Source organism: Penicillium taxi (genome assembly GCF_028828555.1).
Source record: "Penicillium taxi strain IBT 34144 chromosome Unknown utg000002l_segment0_segment0, whole genome shotgun sequence".
Taxonomy (NCBI): Eukaryota; Fungi; Ascomycota; class Eurotiomycetes; order Eurotiales; family Aspergillaceae; genus Penicillium; species Penicillium taxi.
The window spans coordinates 2,827,601-2,844,955 of NW_026643204.1; the positions used below are offsets into that span (position 1 = coordinate 2,827,601).

Sequence of the window (17,355 nt, forward strand, 5' to 3'; positions counted from 1 at the left end):
AGATTTGGCCTTCCAAGTTTTCAATCAGATATAGATATAAGAGACGGGTCCAGAATTTTTGGAGGCTGAAATAAGGGATCTTCTGTTTCTGTTGTGCTGGCGGAGTCTCAGGAGGTCTGGTCGGGATTGTTAATGTCGCCCTCCAGAGGTCTTGGCGCCAAGAATAACTCATATTTGTTTGTATGAGAATATAACAACAGCTTTTGTAATTCTAGAATCATGAAGTATATTTTCGGTCATGACGTATATTTGTCTTTTTCCAACGAAAAATGTACAATATATACCTGACTTCAGGAACACCATTACTACCCGAGGTCTCAGCCATATAGGCTTTATCGTCCAATATACCTCAACTCTAGATATCTCAAAGGGATATACGTGACGACAGTGAAAACAAGGCAAAGCTCGTTGGCAATATCACCGCCATCACTCCCAATCAAAAGACCTAGAGGGCCAGAAAACCAAGTTTCCACCATACCAAGAACCCACCCCACCACTCCTATCAAAAAAGCAATCAATCCTGCGATACCCATAGGCAAGCGCTTGGGGTCATTCCAGCCATCCAAGTCGTAGTTTTCAAACCTGCCCTTGCGGAAGAGGTAGTGCTCGATATATATAATGACAAAAAAGGAAGTAGCCCAGTAACCCAGCAAGGACAGGAAATTCTGCAGATATGCGTTCAGGTGCTCTCGACCACCAATCGCAATTCCTATAATGATGCCAAATAGCAGGATTGTCCAGAGAAAGCGAGGAACGCGGGCAAATGGGCGAGCGAACTGTTGGACGGACAGCGCGCATGAGTACCTGAAGTCAAGATGAGTGTTAGTATGGGCATGGATATATAAAAGTTCGGGGCAAAACTTGCAAGTTAATGCAATTCATTCCTATGCCTGCTAGAACCAGGATGACGAGAATGAATTTGGCAAAACCACGGGGATACATCATGGCTTGGATGAGAAAGCCAACACCTTCATTATTATAAGTGTTTGCGAGATCCTCGTTGACAGCCAATGTTGACCCGACGCAGCATCCTAGGACCATGCCAATGCAGGTGGAGATTGTGATTCCCATAGTGGTTAGAATAAAAACCTTGGTCTTGGACGTTGTGATGGGATACTGAACATAGTAGTCGGCAGCAACCGAGGCCCATGAGACGCTGGAGCCATACACAACCGCAAGAAGCGACAGGACCTGTCCATGCAGATCGGCACCAGCAAGTGTGCTTTTCGTCTTGATGTCCGCTTTAGGGGCCATTTCTCCGTACATGACCATGAAGACAACAAAGAAAACAAACCAGGCGCCTTTCTCGTAAGACAAGATCATCTTCAACCCGCAAAGGTTAATCACCGAAGAGATGACAGCAATGATGATTATTCCTGGAATAGGACCAATTCTACCACTCGACGCAGCAGACAAGGCCGATCCTCCAGTGATACAACCAACAGAACTCCAGCCAATCTGAGAAATGACGTTCAAAGCTGCGACAAGTTTTGATGGCCACCAGCCAAACGAGTAACGCGATATTGAGATTTGTCTCAATCCAGTACCAGGTCCAAGAATGGCGCACCATCCAGATACCATAGATCCTAACAGAGTTCCAAAAATGGTGATAGTAATGGATTGTGTGAAGTCTAGACCAAACTCCCAGCCCAGCAACCCAGTAGAGAAGCACGAAATGTTCATTGTGCATCCTGCCCATAAAAGAGCCATCATAGCCTGGTGGTGCCATAGCTGTGGTACCTTTTCCTCTGGGAGGACGCGGTTGATGGCCTGGCTTTCGATGCCAAATTTCTTGTCCAGAGACGTCTCAAAGGCGCGTAATTTGCCAAGAATGCTGTCATTGGTGGCATTATCATACTCGAGAGTCGCTTTATTGGAAGAGCCAACGTCGAAGGCCGATTGACTTGCAACTTTTCTTAGATCCTCCCCGACAGACTGACCCAGATGTTTTTCCTCATCGTAGGCCATTTTGATTTTGAGGACCCTTTTCGACCGTTAGAAATGCAGAGCGGAAAATTAAGAAAAGAAATAGATTAGAGATAAAGTGCCATTACGAATCATATGCAGTGGCAGATGGCAGGTCCATATAAATTCCTTTTTTCAATTTTTTTTCTCGCGTATCTCATGACTAGCTTCTATCTTATCTTCCTTTATCTGCATGGGCTGTTCAAGATACTAATTTTAGCCAATCAAATTGCCTCAGCCCTAAACGGCGAAACCCGACTTATCAAACGCAATCCCACCAATCATGGTTCGATCGCATAGTTAACCAAATTATAAATAAATATGACTTCGAAGGACAAATGTTTATACAGTAGTAACGATCCCTCTGTCACTTTTTTTTGATGGGCTGTACCCGATAATTGCTACTTGGCATAGTGCATACGCATGGGGTATTGTTGTTAAGACCGCTCTGGAGATCCTGACTTTCCCTCCTTATCATGTTCGATTTATCCAGTCCAACTATTTTAAGTATACTCCTGGTGGATGATTGTGTTTATGCTAGATTTTAGAGATTGTCCACATATTGCAAATAGCCGTATCTTCATCGATTAGCTTCTGGGTTTGAGCTCTTTGGCCTCTGGTATGCTGAAGCTACTTCCTCGTAAAATTTTCCCTCAGGTCATCAACCATTGGTATAGTGTCATATATACTAGTTTTGGATATGCGCTTTATCTTGAGAGCAACGATATTCATATTGATGGTGTTGTGGAGCATTTGATACATGTCAGAACCGGAATATCCCTACATGCTAGATCAGATTTAAAAGATCATGTATAGCCATAGTGATCTGCCTTTGTTCAATACTAGAGCCAAGCTTAACAGGTATAGTATCGAGATCAAACTTAGCGTGCTGGTTAAGAGGTTGATTTATCTGTCGATTCCAATTAGAAAGAGGTGTAGTAAATTCTCTCAATTATCGTGCTGAAAAGAACGCTTCTCTATATGACGCTGGCCAGCTAACTATCTTCTCCTTCCCTTGCTTATTAAGATCATACTGATCAGCAGGAAGCTGCTTCCGGTAATTAGAGTAAAAAAATGTGTAACGGCGTGGGGAAAATGCCAGTGAGAGTTTGGCATCAAGCTACATATTTACACGGTTGAATCTCAGCTGAATTGGTGACGAGCCAGCTAATGTTCACTAGAGAACCAATCAACACTGTCGCTCGAAAGGGCGATATTCGAATATTGTACTGAGAATAGTAAACGTTGTGAGCTCCAACAAACCGCTACTCAACACCGTAGAAAATCCACCGGGTGTAGTGGATGCTAAGATACTGAATACTGCGATTGTTGTGAAGTGCTTTTTCATTGATGAAAGAACTAGCTACTTATAGTATATGGGTGCCCCTCTGCCCTGGACGAATGTCAACATTCGTCCGAGATAGAAGAGACGGTGAAGACGGGACATTACTGTCGCGAATGCACATCGCTCAAGGGTGTCGTTTGCGATGAATGCATATCGTTCAAGGATGCCGTGATACACCAATCTAGTTCCAGAGTCACTGTCTTGGCAGAAGCTTTTTCGGCCGAAATACTTTCCGTCTGTTGATGGCCTTGTTTCTCGGCTGTCGCAACAAACACAGTTACGGTTCTGCACCGTGACAGGTATAGGTCGGCTACTGGTCTTCACCGAAGACAAACCTAGCAATCGGTGACAGATCAACGATTGATCCCCTGACGATCGCGAAGATAACCTGTAGGTTAGTCACCCTGTTTAAAAGTGCCCTGAGGGACTTTCACTGATCATACCAGTAATCTCAACAAATGTATAAGTAGAATATTTTCCTACAATTTTTTATTTTAAATAATTACTGTAGAGATGCTAATACAGATAAAAAAAATTCTAACGACTTGCATGACCCACCAGGTTCCTAACTTGGCATTTGGTATAATCTTCCGACAAGGAAGAAGGGCTTCAACTAAACTTATATTTGGTACTAACTAGGCAAAGTTCATTGGGGAAACGTAAGGGAATCTAAGAGGGGTTGAGGATGAATAGTTCTCAGTTCACTTAGCGGATTTAGGGTATCAGGTTTATTATGCTCAAGACGAAATCTGGATATAGGCACCTTAACCCATCGCTGAGCTTTAACCCAGCGATATATATCCCCTTCTTCCCTTCTGCTCTGTGGTCCATCTGATGTCTTGACTGGTCCATCACGTTGGTGCGCTTGTAATAGGTTGGTTCCAGCGGTTCTTTTTAGGTCGTCATGAAAGACATGAATGATATCGACCGTTCGGTAGGTATATCTAACCTTCTAGTAGTAGTCATAATAAGGGCGCTTTTAAAACTATATATTGAGTGTAAAGGCACCGACGAAGAAGGTGCTACGACTCTACGAGAGAATATCGAGACCATATGCGTCGATCATCATTTAGATGCGATCGTTGAGTATCGGTTTCCGCCATTGGCTCTATAAGATCAATGAGATTGACTCTGATCGGTGCAGCTGCGACGAAGCGTCGCAGACTCCGATGCATATCCTTCTCCAGTGCCTGCTATTCGCCAATCAGAAGATATGCCTCAGGAGAAGATCAGTGCGACTGATCTTGATGTTGAGTATTCAGACTAGGATGCGCTATTGTCCCACACAGGCGATCCGCTATATCGCACCAAACAGGCCTTCTGGGCCAGTTCCAACATTTTGAAATTGAGCCGGATCTGGACCTACAGCGGCCATAGGCATAGGAGGGGAAGACTATGGGTAACGACACCGTGAAAAGCCTGGGCACCGAGCACCCAGACCACAACATCGTTATTCGCGTTGGACGCAGCGAGGCGTCTGCTTTTGAAGGGAAGAAGACGCCAACTAGAGAGAGGATATATGTGGGATCTACAGGAGCAGTGAGATGGCACTGCGAAAGAGGGAGAATGTGGGGAGCGAGGGGGAATTTACCTGTTGGGCAACAGCCCTAGTTTCTTTTTCATTTGATTTCTAAATGGCGTTGAGCACAAGTTCCTGCTTCGAAAGACTGAAGCGCCTGCATAGCATATACGCGATCGGTATAGCTCCATCGGGTTAATAGAACTTTGAATTGAATTGAATTGAATTGAATATTGAGTGTGTAATCTGGGTGCGCTGAAATGTTTCAGAGTTAATCATACTTTATTACTAGGGCAATAAACTAGTGTAACTCGTCTCCAACGATTAGCTTATTTTTCTTTCCTTTCACCTGTTCAACTGCAGGTCTTCAAGTCCTCATACTTTGTGTGAATGAGCATTTCTCAAAAGTAGAGTTGCCTTATTCAACAGAGCTACATATATGAGCACTCACCAGAATTATTGCCATTGTTAGTGCCACGGACCTTCAAGCTTAATCAGTCGTCAAGACCTTTCTAAGTCTCCCTGTGCCTGCCATGGTTTTCCCTGGTCTAAGAAGGCTCAATCTCTCAAAACTCTAGGTGCGGAGACCATGTAGGTTGACCTACCAGATTCCACCTCGCTAGAGCCAGCCATTAATGGCGTTCACGCTATCTTCATGAACACAAATTTCAAGGAAGTATACCAAACGGATCTGGGGACGCGAGGCGTCCCCAAACTCAGTGCTTTGTGTGTTCGAGCTTCGGATCCATGGATAGGAATCATGGCGGAAAATATAGTAGTTTTTGTCATTGGAAGAGCAAGACCAACGTCATTGATTACATCGAATCTACGCATAATAGATAGCCTGGCTAATAAAATATTTAATTTAATAATTAGGACAGTATGGGCGAAAAAGAAGAAAAAGAGAATCAGGAATTACAAGACGCTAAATAACTCTAAATCCTATATACCTTCTTGTAGGGAAGAACTATCATATAACTAAACTAAATAAAGTAAAATAATGGAATATATAGAGAAGAATCATAGATAGGCTTTATATTGATAATGAAGACCTAGCCCACGTAGGATAACCGGAGGATATTGATGTTATCGGTGATGAAGATATCATTTGAGTGAGATCGTCTAGAGAAATCAATTATGCTCTTTCAGATGGTACAAACATGATTATTCTTAAATACTATATTTCCAATATAGAAAGTCCCGTGCTTTTTTAAATATATTAAATCTATAGGATTAAAATATATGATGTAGGTTTCAGATAAGAAATATAGTTCATTTGATGATGATACTTCATAAATTAACAGATGTAAAAATCATTGTTATACTTTTGTAAATTAATACATGTTACAGTGGATTTTAGGATGGAATTTATGATTAAATATTGACCAAGCGCTAAATAAAAAGTCTGAAAACGTAAATAATATATTTTTAAGATGAGCTTCCCTGGATAGATTTTGCTTTAGGAATACTTACTCATTAGCTAAATTAAATTAGACTAAAGATTAGTTCTAATAGTTTTTATTTCTAAGATATGACTGACTAGTCAGTCCTACATATATTTTGAAGAGGGTTATATCACCAGTTAGTAGATTTACAGAAAATCATACTATGGAAAGGATTTATGGTGAAAATCATTTAAATTATCATTTCAATCAATTGATAATGGACTAAAAATATTAGTTCTTGGAATCATTCTATTTCATAAGATATCATGTTCTTTAGACTAGTAACGCCCTCAGAATATCTGCTAAAGTAAAACACATACGACCCGTGAATTTCATTTTTTTTTACGCGTCATTTACGTGTCTACTTTTTCAACCACCCACCATGCCACCTAAGAGTGCTCAAATAGCCCAGAAACGGGTTGAAAAGGAGGGGATCTTATTAGCTATCAAAACTATAAATAATGGTGAAATTACGAATATAGCCTAAGCTGCATCTACCTTTAATGTACCCAGCTCAACTCTCCACGATCGCCTATGTGGTGTTAAATATCGCGTTGAGAAGCACGCAAATGGTCATACATTAACTGAATCTGAAAAAAGAACTCTACGAAAATGGATTTTCTCTTCAGATGACTATGGATCTGCCCCTAGACCTCATTATATGCTCAAATCGCCAATATTCTACTCGCTGACCGCATAATCGACCCACCTCTTTAAGTCAGACGAAGCTGGGTTTGAAACTTCATTAAACGTAGTATACCTGAAATCGCTATTCAAAACACTATAATTTTGAACGCGTAAAGCAAGAAGACCCTAAGATCATTCGCGATTAGCTTATCTTTGTTGAAAAGACAATTCGCGAGAATAGGATCCATGAAGACGGCAGTTATAACTTTGATGGCCACCTTACGCCTGATTTCGACCAGATATCCCTATAGAACAACATTGTATACCAGGCGCTACAGAACCCTCAGCAGCCATCACGTACAAGCCATCAGGGAGCACACACCATCATCGAAAATCTCAATCCAGTGGATCCCAGCCCACACTGGCATCAAAGGAAACATCGAAGCAGACTTAGCCGCGAAGGGGGCAGCGGCTGAGAACAATATAATTGATGAAGAACAAGACGGGACAAATAGGGTTGACTCAGAGTTTGACAACCCCAAAGCGGAGATCTTCCAATTGGCTGCCGCAGCACGGTGCGGGGTACGGGCCAAGTTCAAGGAACGGTGGGCAAAACAGTGGGCAAGGGAACACACACAGCAAGGCCGACACGGCGGCTAGTAGAGGCGCCGACGAAGAAGGTGCTGCGACTCTATGAGGGAATATCGAGGCCATATGCGTCAATCATCATCCAAATGCGATCGTTGCGCATTGGCCTCCGCCACTAGCTTTATAAGATCAATGAGATCGATTCTGATCGGTGCAGCTGCGACGAAGGATCGCAGACTCCGATGCACATCCTTCTCCAGTGCCCGCTATTCGTCGATCAGAGGATATGGCTTAAGAGAAAAATCAGTGCAACTAATCTTGATGCTGAGAAGCATTCGGACTGGGATGCGTTAATGTCCCACCCACAGGCGATCCGCTACATCGCGAACTTTATGCATCAAACAGGCCTGCTGGGCCAGTTCCGGCATGTTGAAATTGAGCCGGACCCGGACCAGGATGGCCACGAATCTATAGGCTTAGCGGCCATAGGCGTAGGAGGGGAAGACGATGGGTAACGACACCATGAAAAAAACTGGACACCGAGCATCCAGGCCACGACATCAAATATACACCATCAACAAGATCAAGGAAGGGGAGCAGAAGAAGACGCCAACTGGGGAGAGAATACGAAGATTCTACAGAAGTTTGGCACCGGGAGAAGGGATGTGGGATTCGGAATTTACCTGTTGGACAGCAGTCCTATTTCTTTTGTATTTGATTTCTAAATGGCGTTGGGCATAAGTTCCTGCTTTGGACGGTTGAAGCGCCTGCATAGTATATACGCGACTAGTATAGCTCGATCGGGTTAATAGAACTTTGAATTGAATTGAATTGAATATACGTTGCCAGCATAAAGCTTTATTACGTATAATGTCGCGATCACCATCTACACAAATAAAGCAGGATCTTAGACCAGTTCTTGAAAGGCGCACCTACACTAACATATGGCAATACAAGATCAGGAAATAGCCGCTCTTCGCGAAGCCAATATTAAAGAGAAGAGAAAAAAGGCATACCCCAACCGCCGAATGGTTGTTGAAGATGGTCTTGCGTTCTAGAAAACACATCAGCTTATCGATGCGTTAATTAATGGTGTAAACCAATACCAAACCCCGGCTTCTTCTCAACCAGGCCATCGGCCACATAGGTGTGGGATATGTCGAGAAACTGGGCATAAGAGATAATATAAAGAATGAAATAAACGTAGGCCTAATTCACGGTCGTATGTGTTTCCTTTATCACTTATTATAAATGAAAATTAATTTTCATGGTCGGTTTCGTCTATTTACAGTCCCATTATTAGTCCCCATTATTAGTCTATTATAGAGATTTCAAATATATAATTTTTGAATAAAAAGAAGTATATCTAGTATGAGCATAAAACAAGGTAAGACATTCACAGAGGAATAATGATAATATAAATCATAAATATTATGGATCAGTCCTTTAACGAATTATCTAAACAAATGTAACTGTCGCTCGCTTTAGGGGGCGTAGTTAGCTAATCACCAATAACTGAGAACTGTGAGCTCCAACTAACCACTCCTCAACGCCGTAGAAAATCCACCAAGTTTAGTGGATGCTACGATACTGAATGTTGTGGTTGTTGTGAAGTCTGCTTTTCATTGATGAAAGAACTAGCTACTTATAGTATATGGGTGCCTCTCTGCCCTGGACGAATGTCAATATTCGTCCGAGACAGAAGAGACGATGAAGACGGGACATCACTGTCGCGAATGCACATCGCCCAAAGATGCCGTTTGCGATGAATGCATATCGTTCCGTTCAATGATGCCGTGATATACTAATCTAGTTCCAGAGTCAGTGTCTTGGCAGAAGCTTTTCGGCCGAAATACTTTCCGTATGTTGACAGCCTGCTCGGCTGTCGCAACAGGTGGTCTTTTGGGTTGCGAAAGTGTATTATCGATGCATACTTTTTCGGGTCGAAAACTGAGGCATGGCGCTTAGCCCATTGATCGGCCTTGCCGCATACTCGTTGGAGCTTGCGCAAGTTCTCCTGTATTGATTGAACTTCTAGCCACGATATGACCCACGTCGTCCACCCACCCTAATTCTATCGCCTACTAAAATGATTATAAAGGTACCATAAATATAAGCGTACAAATTACAATGGTTTTTAATATGTTTATATGATCGGTACAGCTATTTATGAGAGATAAAAAATTAGGTAGAAAGGGGAGTAAGAAGTGGCTTATCTATAATGGTAGTTAGTTTAGGAGGGATTCAGAAGAATATCAGCAGTGAGAATAGTGGCGGGGTTATATATTTATATACTAAAAGATTTACCTATAATCCCTGAAACTAGGCGCGAGTGAACTTAGCTAGCTATAGCAAAATAGGCGTAAATTAATCAGTATCGTAATAGTGTTATCTAGTCAATTTTTGTGATATTCTGGTTCTTAGGTTAGGGTTTTACCATATTCTGGAATTTTGATGAGGTGACGAAATAAGCGTGATCTAAGTTATTTATTAAATTATGTTGCTAATAAGCTTTGTTCGAAGATATATTACACCTAGTACTGAAATATAAATAATTGAAATTAAAACCTAAGATATTGATATCACGTAGCTTATTTTCCGAAGGGTAGAGTGTATAAGATAAATATTAATAGGTCTTGAATGAATTTCGTAGGGATCAGTATTAGATTTGATATTATAAAATATATGATCGTAGAAGATAAAAATAGTTCGTCTGTATAGAATTAAATGGGGAAATTAAACTTTCACAGCATCCTTGTGGAAAACTTTGATATAATAAATTTTAAAGATTAGTAGAGTTGTAACCAAAGTCTATAAAATAATACTATTAATAAGAAAATTTTGAGAGTAAGCCTTTTGGAAATAAATTCAAATCTGAATCTGATGATCTATTCAGAATCTTTACGAAGGTCGGGATAGTTTCTCTTTGTTTGTGACTTATCTTATGAAAAAAGGACAATAATTATCACAATGAAAACTTTCCAATCTATAGGTAGTAAATAAAACTTGGTATCGGGATATTGATAAGTATAACAGTGATCATAAGAATGGACCAGCCGTGAATCATATTAGAGGCCCTAGGATTATTAAGATATAGTTTAGATTAATTTAAATCAGGTTCTATAGAATAAATACTAGATCTCAGGAGTTCTATTACGATGGTGATGAGTTCAGTTGACCCGATTCAACTGACTATTCTCAAACCATGCCGTTATGCGGGAATGTTCCGTTGCGACAGCCGTATGAGAAACAAATGAGAAACAAGGCTGTGAACATACGAAAAGCTTCTGCCAAAGCGGTAACTCTCGGTTCGGAATAACTACTTGGAGGAACTAGATTGGTATATCACGGCATCCTTGAACAATATGCATTCATCGCAAACGACACCCTTGAGCGATGTGCGTTCGCGACAGTAATGTCCCGTCTTCATCGTCTCTTCTGTCTCGGACGAACGTTGACATTCGTCCAGGACAGAGGTGCACCCATATACTATAAGTAGCTAGTTCTTTCATCAATGAAAAGCAGACTTCACAACAACCGCAATATTCAGTCTCGTAGAATCCACTACACTTGATGGATTTTCTACGGCGTTGAGGAGTGGTTAGTTGGAGCTCACCAACTCCCCGTTTACTGCAGTAAACTTCAATTCCCTTTCAATGTAGTACGAACTCAAATGCTATTCTCAGTTAGATATTCAAGTATCGCCCTTTCGAGCGACAGTACCGCCTCCAAAGCAGGTACCTATGCCCAAAGCCATTTAGAAACAACTACAAAAGAAATTTGATCAAAGTTAGACGTCAGATAGCTATTAAAGCTATCTAGGGTTAGCTTAGATATCCTTTTTATATATAGAATCGTAATAAAATATAAAACCTTCTAGTGCCACCAAAGGTCTATCTAGTCTGATATCTAACTAAGTTATATAGGCTAACGTCCATTGTCTAATCTAGCGGCTCATATCAGACATGGACTCTCTTCTAATTATCTCCATTTTTGTCAAATAATATAAGGTAGAGCCTTACTATACATAGTTAAACCAAAAATAATAATGTTTTAAGGCTTTTTTTCGACCTTCCATGCTTCGTAATCTCAACCTTCTTCTTCCGCTTCCGTTGTATCCTATTTTGATGAGCTTTTTCATTCAGCTTATTCTCTTTTGGCTTCATATATTTGATTTGATCTGAAGTAATGATACCTGTGATCCTTATCTAAAGTAAATCACCACCGAACTGCTATCACTGAGCCGCCATCCCAGAAAACCATAGTAAACTTGAAAAAATTGAATATCATATTTCAACAGCCACTAGTTAAAATGAGTTAAAGTCTCGAAATCTGACTATTACTAGTTAATCAAATGTATATATAGAAATTAGAACTAGGAAATCACCGAGTTAAGTGTACTTGATGCTAAAATAAATCAATTACACCGTAGTTATGATACTACTATAATCGCTCTATTTAATTTACTTAAAATAAATTGAGTCTTTATGAATATTGTTATAGTTATACCTCACCGAATATTTGAATTATATCAGTGTCACGGTTGTTGAGATGTGATATTCATTTTTTTCGAGTTTACTACCATAGTGTTCTGGGATGGCGGTTCGGTGGTGATTTACTTTAATGACAAGGAGCACTATATTAGGCATGGTGTGCTCCTACGATAGCTTTGTGTTGTCAAATTCCTGTTCTAATTCTATGTCTCGAGTAGCCTGGGCTTCAGCCCGCTTTTGGAGCTTATGTAGCGCTTTCCGAGAGCGTAGAGAACTAGGACTAAATTTATTCATCTGATCATTCATTTTCCCAACTTTTTTAGCGGTTTTTAGAGTACTAAAAATAGTATATCGTGAGCATATTGATAGGGTAGGTTATTATTATTTTTTTCGACCATCATTGTATGGATTATATGATAGCAAATCCTCTATGATGAGCTTTAAGTCAATAGGCTAGAGAGAGACCTATCAACCTAAAGCCAAGCTTGATTGTTCAGGGATGAAAGATTTTTTGTCGGATATCGGGGATGGGATCGACCAATTGATCTTTTTGTTAACTTTTGACATCTGATCACTATTACAGCTGTATTATCCTGGCTATACCAGTATTCATAGATATTATTAAAGATACTGACTAATATCAAGTAGCTAAAATATATGACTAGTATATACGTAAAAAAAGAGAATTGTATCATGGTCGTCGTAAAAAACATAATGAATTGCCTTGTAAGATGAGATTTTAATTGATTATATAAAGTAACGCATTCTTAACCTAGAACTATGTAATTAGTATTAGTATATTTACGCCATAATGAAAACATATACGTTATAGGTCATAAGTCTGTACACACATTGGAATTAGCCTCACCCACCTCAAATACATATAATTAGTCCCGTCACCTATATCTACACCAGTATGGTCGCTATAGCTGTATGGTATAGATATTTATATAGGTAGATGACAGGAGAACAGAATTCTACTCGATATTTAGTATAATATATCCTAGAATTACGTACAGCTGCTAATTGGCATAGTGTTACGACAGCCGAGAAACAAGGCCATCAATAGACGGAAGGTGTTTCGGCCGAAAAAGCTTCTGCCAAGACAGTGATTCTAGAACTAGATTAATATATCACGGCATCCTTGAACGATATGCATTCATCGCAAACGACACCCTTGAACAATGTGCATTCGCGACAGTGGTGTCTCTTCACCGTCTCTTCTGTCTCGGACAAATGTAACTATTTACACTCTTCTCAGTTATATTCGAATATCGCCCTTGCGAGCGACAGAAATGTTATAGAAGCTTTAAAAAAGTTAAAACCATATTGCAAGAAGGTGATGCGTGAGATTAGACACCTGGACGAAGGTTAAAATAAATGGGCTAGACTTAGCTTTGAATTAAAACTGACTATTATAATATCATTGTCATTTATTCTAAAAGTTATAATTGATAAATTTAAATATGAAGATCGAGAAGTAGAAATATTTCCATTTGGGTGTTCCTTTTAATATGGGTGTTAGCGCGGGTCCGTAATAACTTTGTAATTTATGAAAGGGGCTACCATGAATTAAATAAAAGGATTCTAGCTAAAGCTTTGATCATCTAGCCGGAACGTTCCGAAAACGGGCTTGGAGAAGTCTGAGTTTCATTCAAGCGTGGAGATGGACTAAATACACGACTCGGCTCCTACATTAGGGTTATCGGCCCACTTTCAGGGCTAACTTCCCGTCCATATGGGATTTTAAGAAGGTATATAAGGTATAGAGAGGAAGACAATCGTATACGGTATTCAACCTAGTTGCAATAGAAATTGAGTGACTATCTTTAACCTTTATAATAGTAATAATGATATATCTCTAGATTATAGTAAATATTAGTACTATGATAAGAGAGTTTCGGTCAGATATTTCGGAGTCTCGATAAGCAACTTAACTTTTCTACACTGCAAGAAAGGGACCAGAAAGGCTATTTATTGGAAGTCTCAGTTTTTCAAGGACTCGGAGGGTTAATATAGGGAACATCACTTCTTCGATCCCATCCAACAAATTAGATTGGCCAAAAAATTCGCTACAATACAGAAATAGTATATAAATATTATATAAGATAGGAGAGTGGATTCAGTTTATTAGTATAACTATGGCATGTCCAATCAGTAATGGTCTTTTATTTTTGATTCGCGCGATTAGATTAGCTTATACTAAAATAATTGAAACTGCAGAGGATAAATGTAACTGAAGAAAGAACTATATAATATTAGCGATAACGTAAATGAATCCGAGTCGTTCAAAAAACATAATATAGATATTATCTCTACAGCAAGCAGCCTTCTGTTTCAAAACAATCAGCCATGCCACGGATTCGCTCAAAAAAAATAGAAATCCGTCAATCAGAAAGGCAACAGTGACGGAACGATACATAACACAGAAATTCGGGCGCTGTTATGTCCGATGTGATTCAAGAAGGATTAATTAAGGAATACGAAACAGCGGTCAAGGCAAGCGTCTGATATACGGAAGCGGGGAGAAGGCACGCGACGTGCCACAGCCATACATGTATGGGCTGTGAGGGCGACCCCGTAACAGCTCTATTGAACTAGCTATTGAAGCTATTTATAAGTAGCAGATTCTCTTCTTTCTGAGCTGCTACGCGTTCAGTCAAATTTCTTAAGTCAATCTATCACAGTTTATTAAACGCCACCCAGCTATTAGAATATGCTTCTCACGGAGATATGATTATTACATGGCGGGATTATTAAGCTATAATTTGAATTAGCTGGAATAAACAATGGAAAAATGTGGTGTCAATTTAGATAATATATTGACTTTTGATGAATCTGGGTTTATGGTAAAGATAAATATAGGTCAAAAAATTGATCCTGCTACTAACAGAGTAGTACTTTTTCATAAGCTAAAAATCGCGAATGGGCATTGAATATTTCTCGAAGGTCTGGAGCTACTATTTGTGAATTTTTGCCAGCGATGGAATGTTTCTCAGAAAGTTAGAACATTTTATTTTAAATTACTAGGACTCGAAAAAGAAAATATTGTCTTCTAATAAATAGAATATACATGGTCCTGGTAACCTTCTTACGCTAACTTCGACCAGCTATGTTTGTCGCTCGTTTTAAAGTAAATCCCATACGAGCCGCCACGCCAGAACACCATAGTAAACTCGAGAAAATTGATCATCATATTTCAACAACCACCAGTTGAAATGATTTCAAATCTCGGATTCAGATTATTTGTAGTTAATTAAATGAATATATAGAAAGAAAGATTAGGAAATGATCGAGTAGAGTGTACCTAAAGCTAAAAAAAAAATTACACCGTAATCTATAATACCACCATCATATATTTATTTAATCCAGTTAAAATGAACTGATTCTTTGTGAATACTCTTATCGTTATTCCTCACTGAATAAATAAATTATATCAGGGTTATGGTTGTTGAGATGTGATATTCAATTTTTTCGAGTTTACTATGGTGTTCTGGGCGTATGGGATTTACTTTAGTGGGCGTAGCTAGCTAGTCGCCGATAACTGAGAACGGGGTTTTACTGTAGTAGAATCAAAGAGTCGGTGAGTTGTAACTAACTGCTACTCAACATCGTAGTCAATCCACCTATCTTGTAGTGGATTACTACTAGTTGAATATTGCAGTTGTTGTGAAGTCCGTCTTTCATTGATGGGGAGAACTAGCTACTTAGAGTATATGGGTGCTCCTCCGTCTTGGACGAATGTAATCATTCATCCGAGACAGAAGAGACGGTGAAGACGGAACATCACTGTCGCGAATGCACGTCGCTCAAGGGTGCCGTTTGCGACCAATGCATATCGTTCAAGGATGCCGTGATATTCCAATCTAGTTGCTCCAAGTAGTTATTTCGAACCGAGAGTTACCGCTTTGGCAGAAGCTTTTCGGCAGAAATGCTTTCCGCTTCTGCTTCCATATGTTGACAACCTTGTTTCTCATACGGCTGTCCTAACAATAGTTAATCTTCAGAGGCATCCCAATCGAATAAAGGTATTTAATCTAGTTCCTTAGAGCGTCCTTCTAGACTTGATCAAGACCTATTCAGTATCCTCTGAAATAGCAATTTTTTCTCCTAGACACGCTGATGCCGTTGATAATCCACGCTAAAAGCTAGCCAAGTTGCAGACGTCATAGAGTAAATAGTACAAATAAATGTCCATATACAATGTCTTTGTATCAATCTTTAGTGTAGGATTGACGTTGAAGGTTAAAAGGTATATAAGTGGAGCTTGCACATGTGCAAGCTCCCGATAATGGCATTTGGGTAACTATCTCTGTAACAGTAGTCTCCCTTTCTAAACGCGCTATCAGCTTCAAGAATTCATTTTTATGCTGCTTATTATTTAGAGGCATATGATAGTGGTTAGTTAGTGGACACTGAATTAGTAATAGACATAGGAAAATGAAAATTTTTATTTAGGTATAAGTACACACTTTCATATGGGTGAGTTGCGTTGGCGTGGATTCATCAATGAATGGTAATTTATTAAAGGAGCCAGTTAGTATTTGTTAAGTGATAATTGGAATTGGCCATAATCATAAAACCATGTATTAATCAATACCTATATTATATTGATCACAGTTGCTCTGCTGCTGACCTCAATGACTACAGCCACAAGGAATGAACCAATGGAGACCACAATCATTAGCATTTTTTTGGCCTTAGTCACCACGCCCTCACTCATATATATATAATGATAAGTGATCAATTCGCTACTCTTCTGACCATATCTCTCTAGTTAAGCACAATATGCTCATTATATATTAAATGATAGTGATCTTTATAATTTAGCCAAGAGTATTGTTTTGTAAGATATTACAGGGAAAATAGTGATTTATAGTGGTTATCATAGATTTTAGTAGATTGATGTACGCCACTTGAGCCGAAACATTGGACTACTATTATAGGATCTCTCAAGCTAGAAATCATTCCCAGACCTATTTATGTAGTAGCGCACAATAGCCATACTGTCGCTCGCTTAGCGAGTATAGCTTGCTAGTCGCTCGTTACTGAGAACAGTGAGCTCCAACAAACCGCTACTCAACTCTGTAGACAATCCACTTGGTGTAGTGGATACTACGATACTGAATATTGCGATTGTTGTGAAGTCTGCTTTTTCATTGATGAAAGAACTAGCTACTTATAGTATATTGGGTGGTCCTGATTCGATTTCGCACCTCTCCAAGCGTTATTTCTATGCCTCTCACTTCTGCAGCATAGACGGTTGAGTTGCCTTCCGCTCCCATATGGCACATGAAGTCATCTATGCACCCATCGATGTACGCTGCTGAGCCAATTTTGCCTTCATATCCACTTCCATCGGTATATGCAATG

The 17,355-nt window shown here is 39.7% G+C and overlaps 1 protein-coding gene across 1 annotated transcript; it reads right to left on the minus strand.

Annotated features, from left to right (window-relative positions):
• Nucleotides 1–332: 332 nt before the first annotated feature.
• N7495_002972 (putative nucleoside transporter) lies at nt 333–1,968 on the minus strand (the record flags this gene model as incomplete). The annotated part of the gene is made up of 2 exons (XM_057205641.1): nt 333–804; nt 866–1,968. The coding sequence occupies 2 exons, from the start codon at nt 1,966–1,968 to the stop codon at nt 333–335; spliced, it is 1,575 nt and encodes a 524-aa protein (XP_057066248.1).
• Between the last annotated feature and the right edge of the window lie 15,387 nt (nt 1,969–17,355).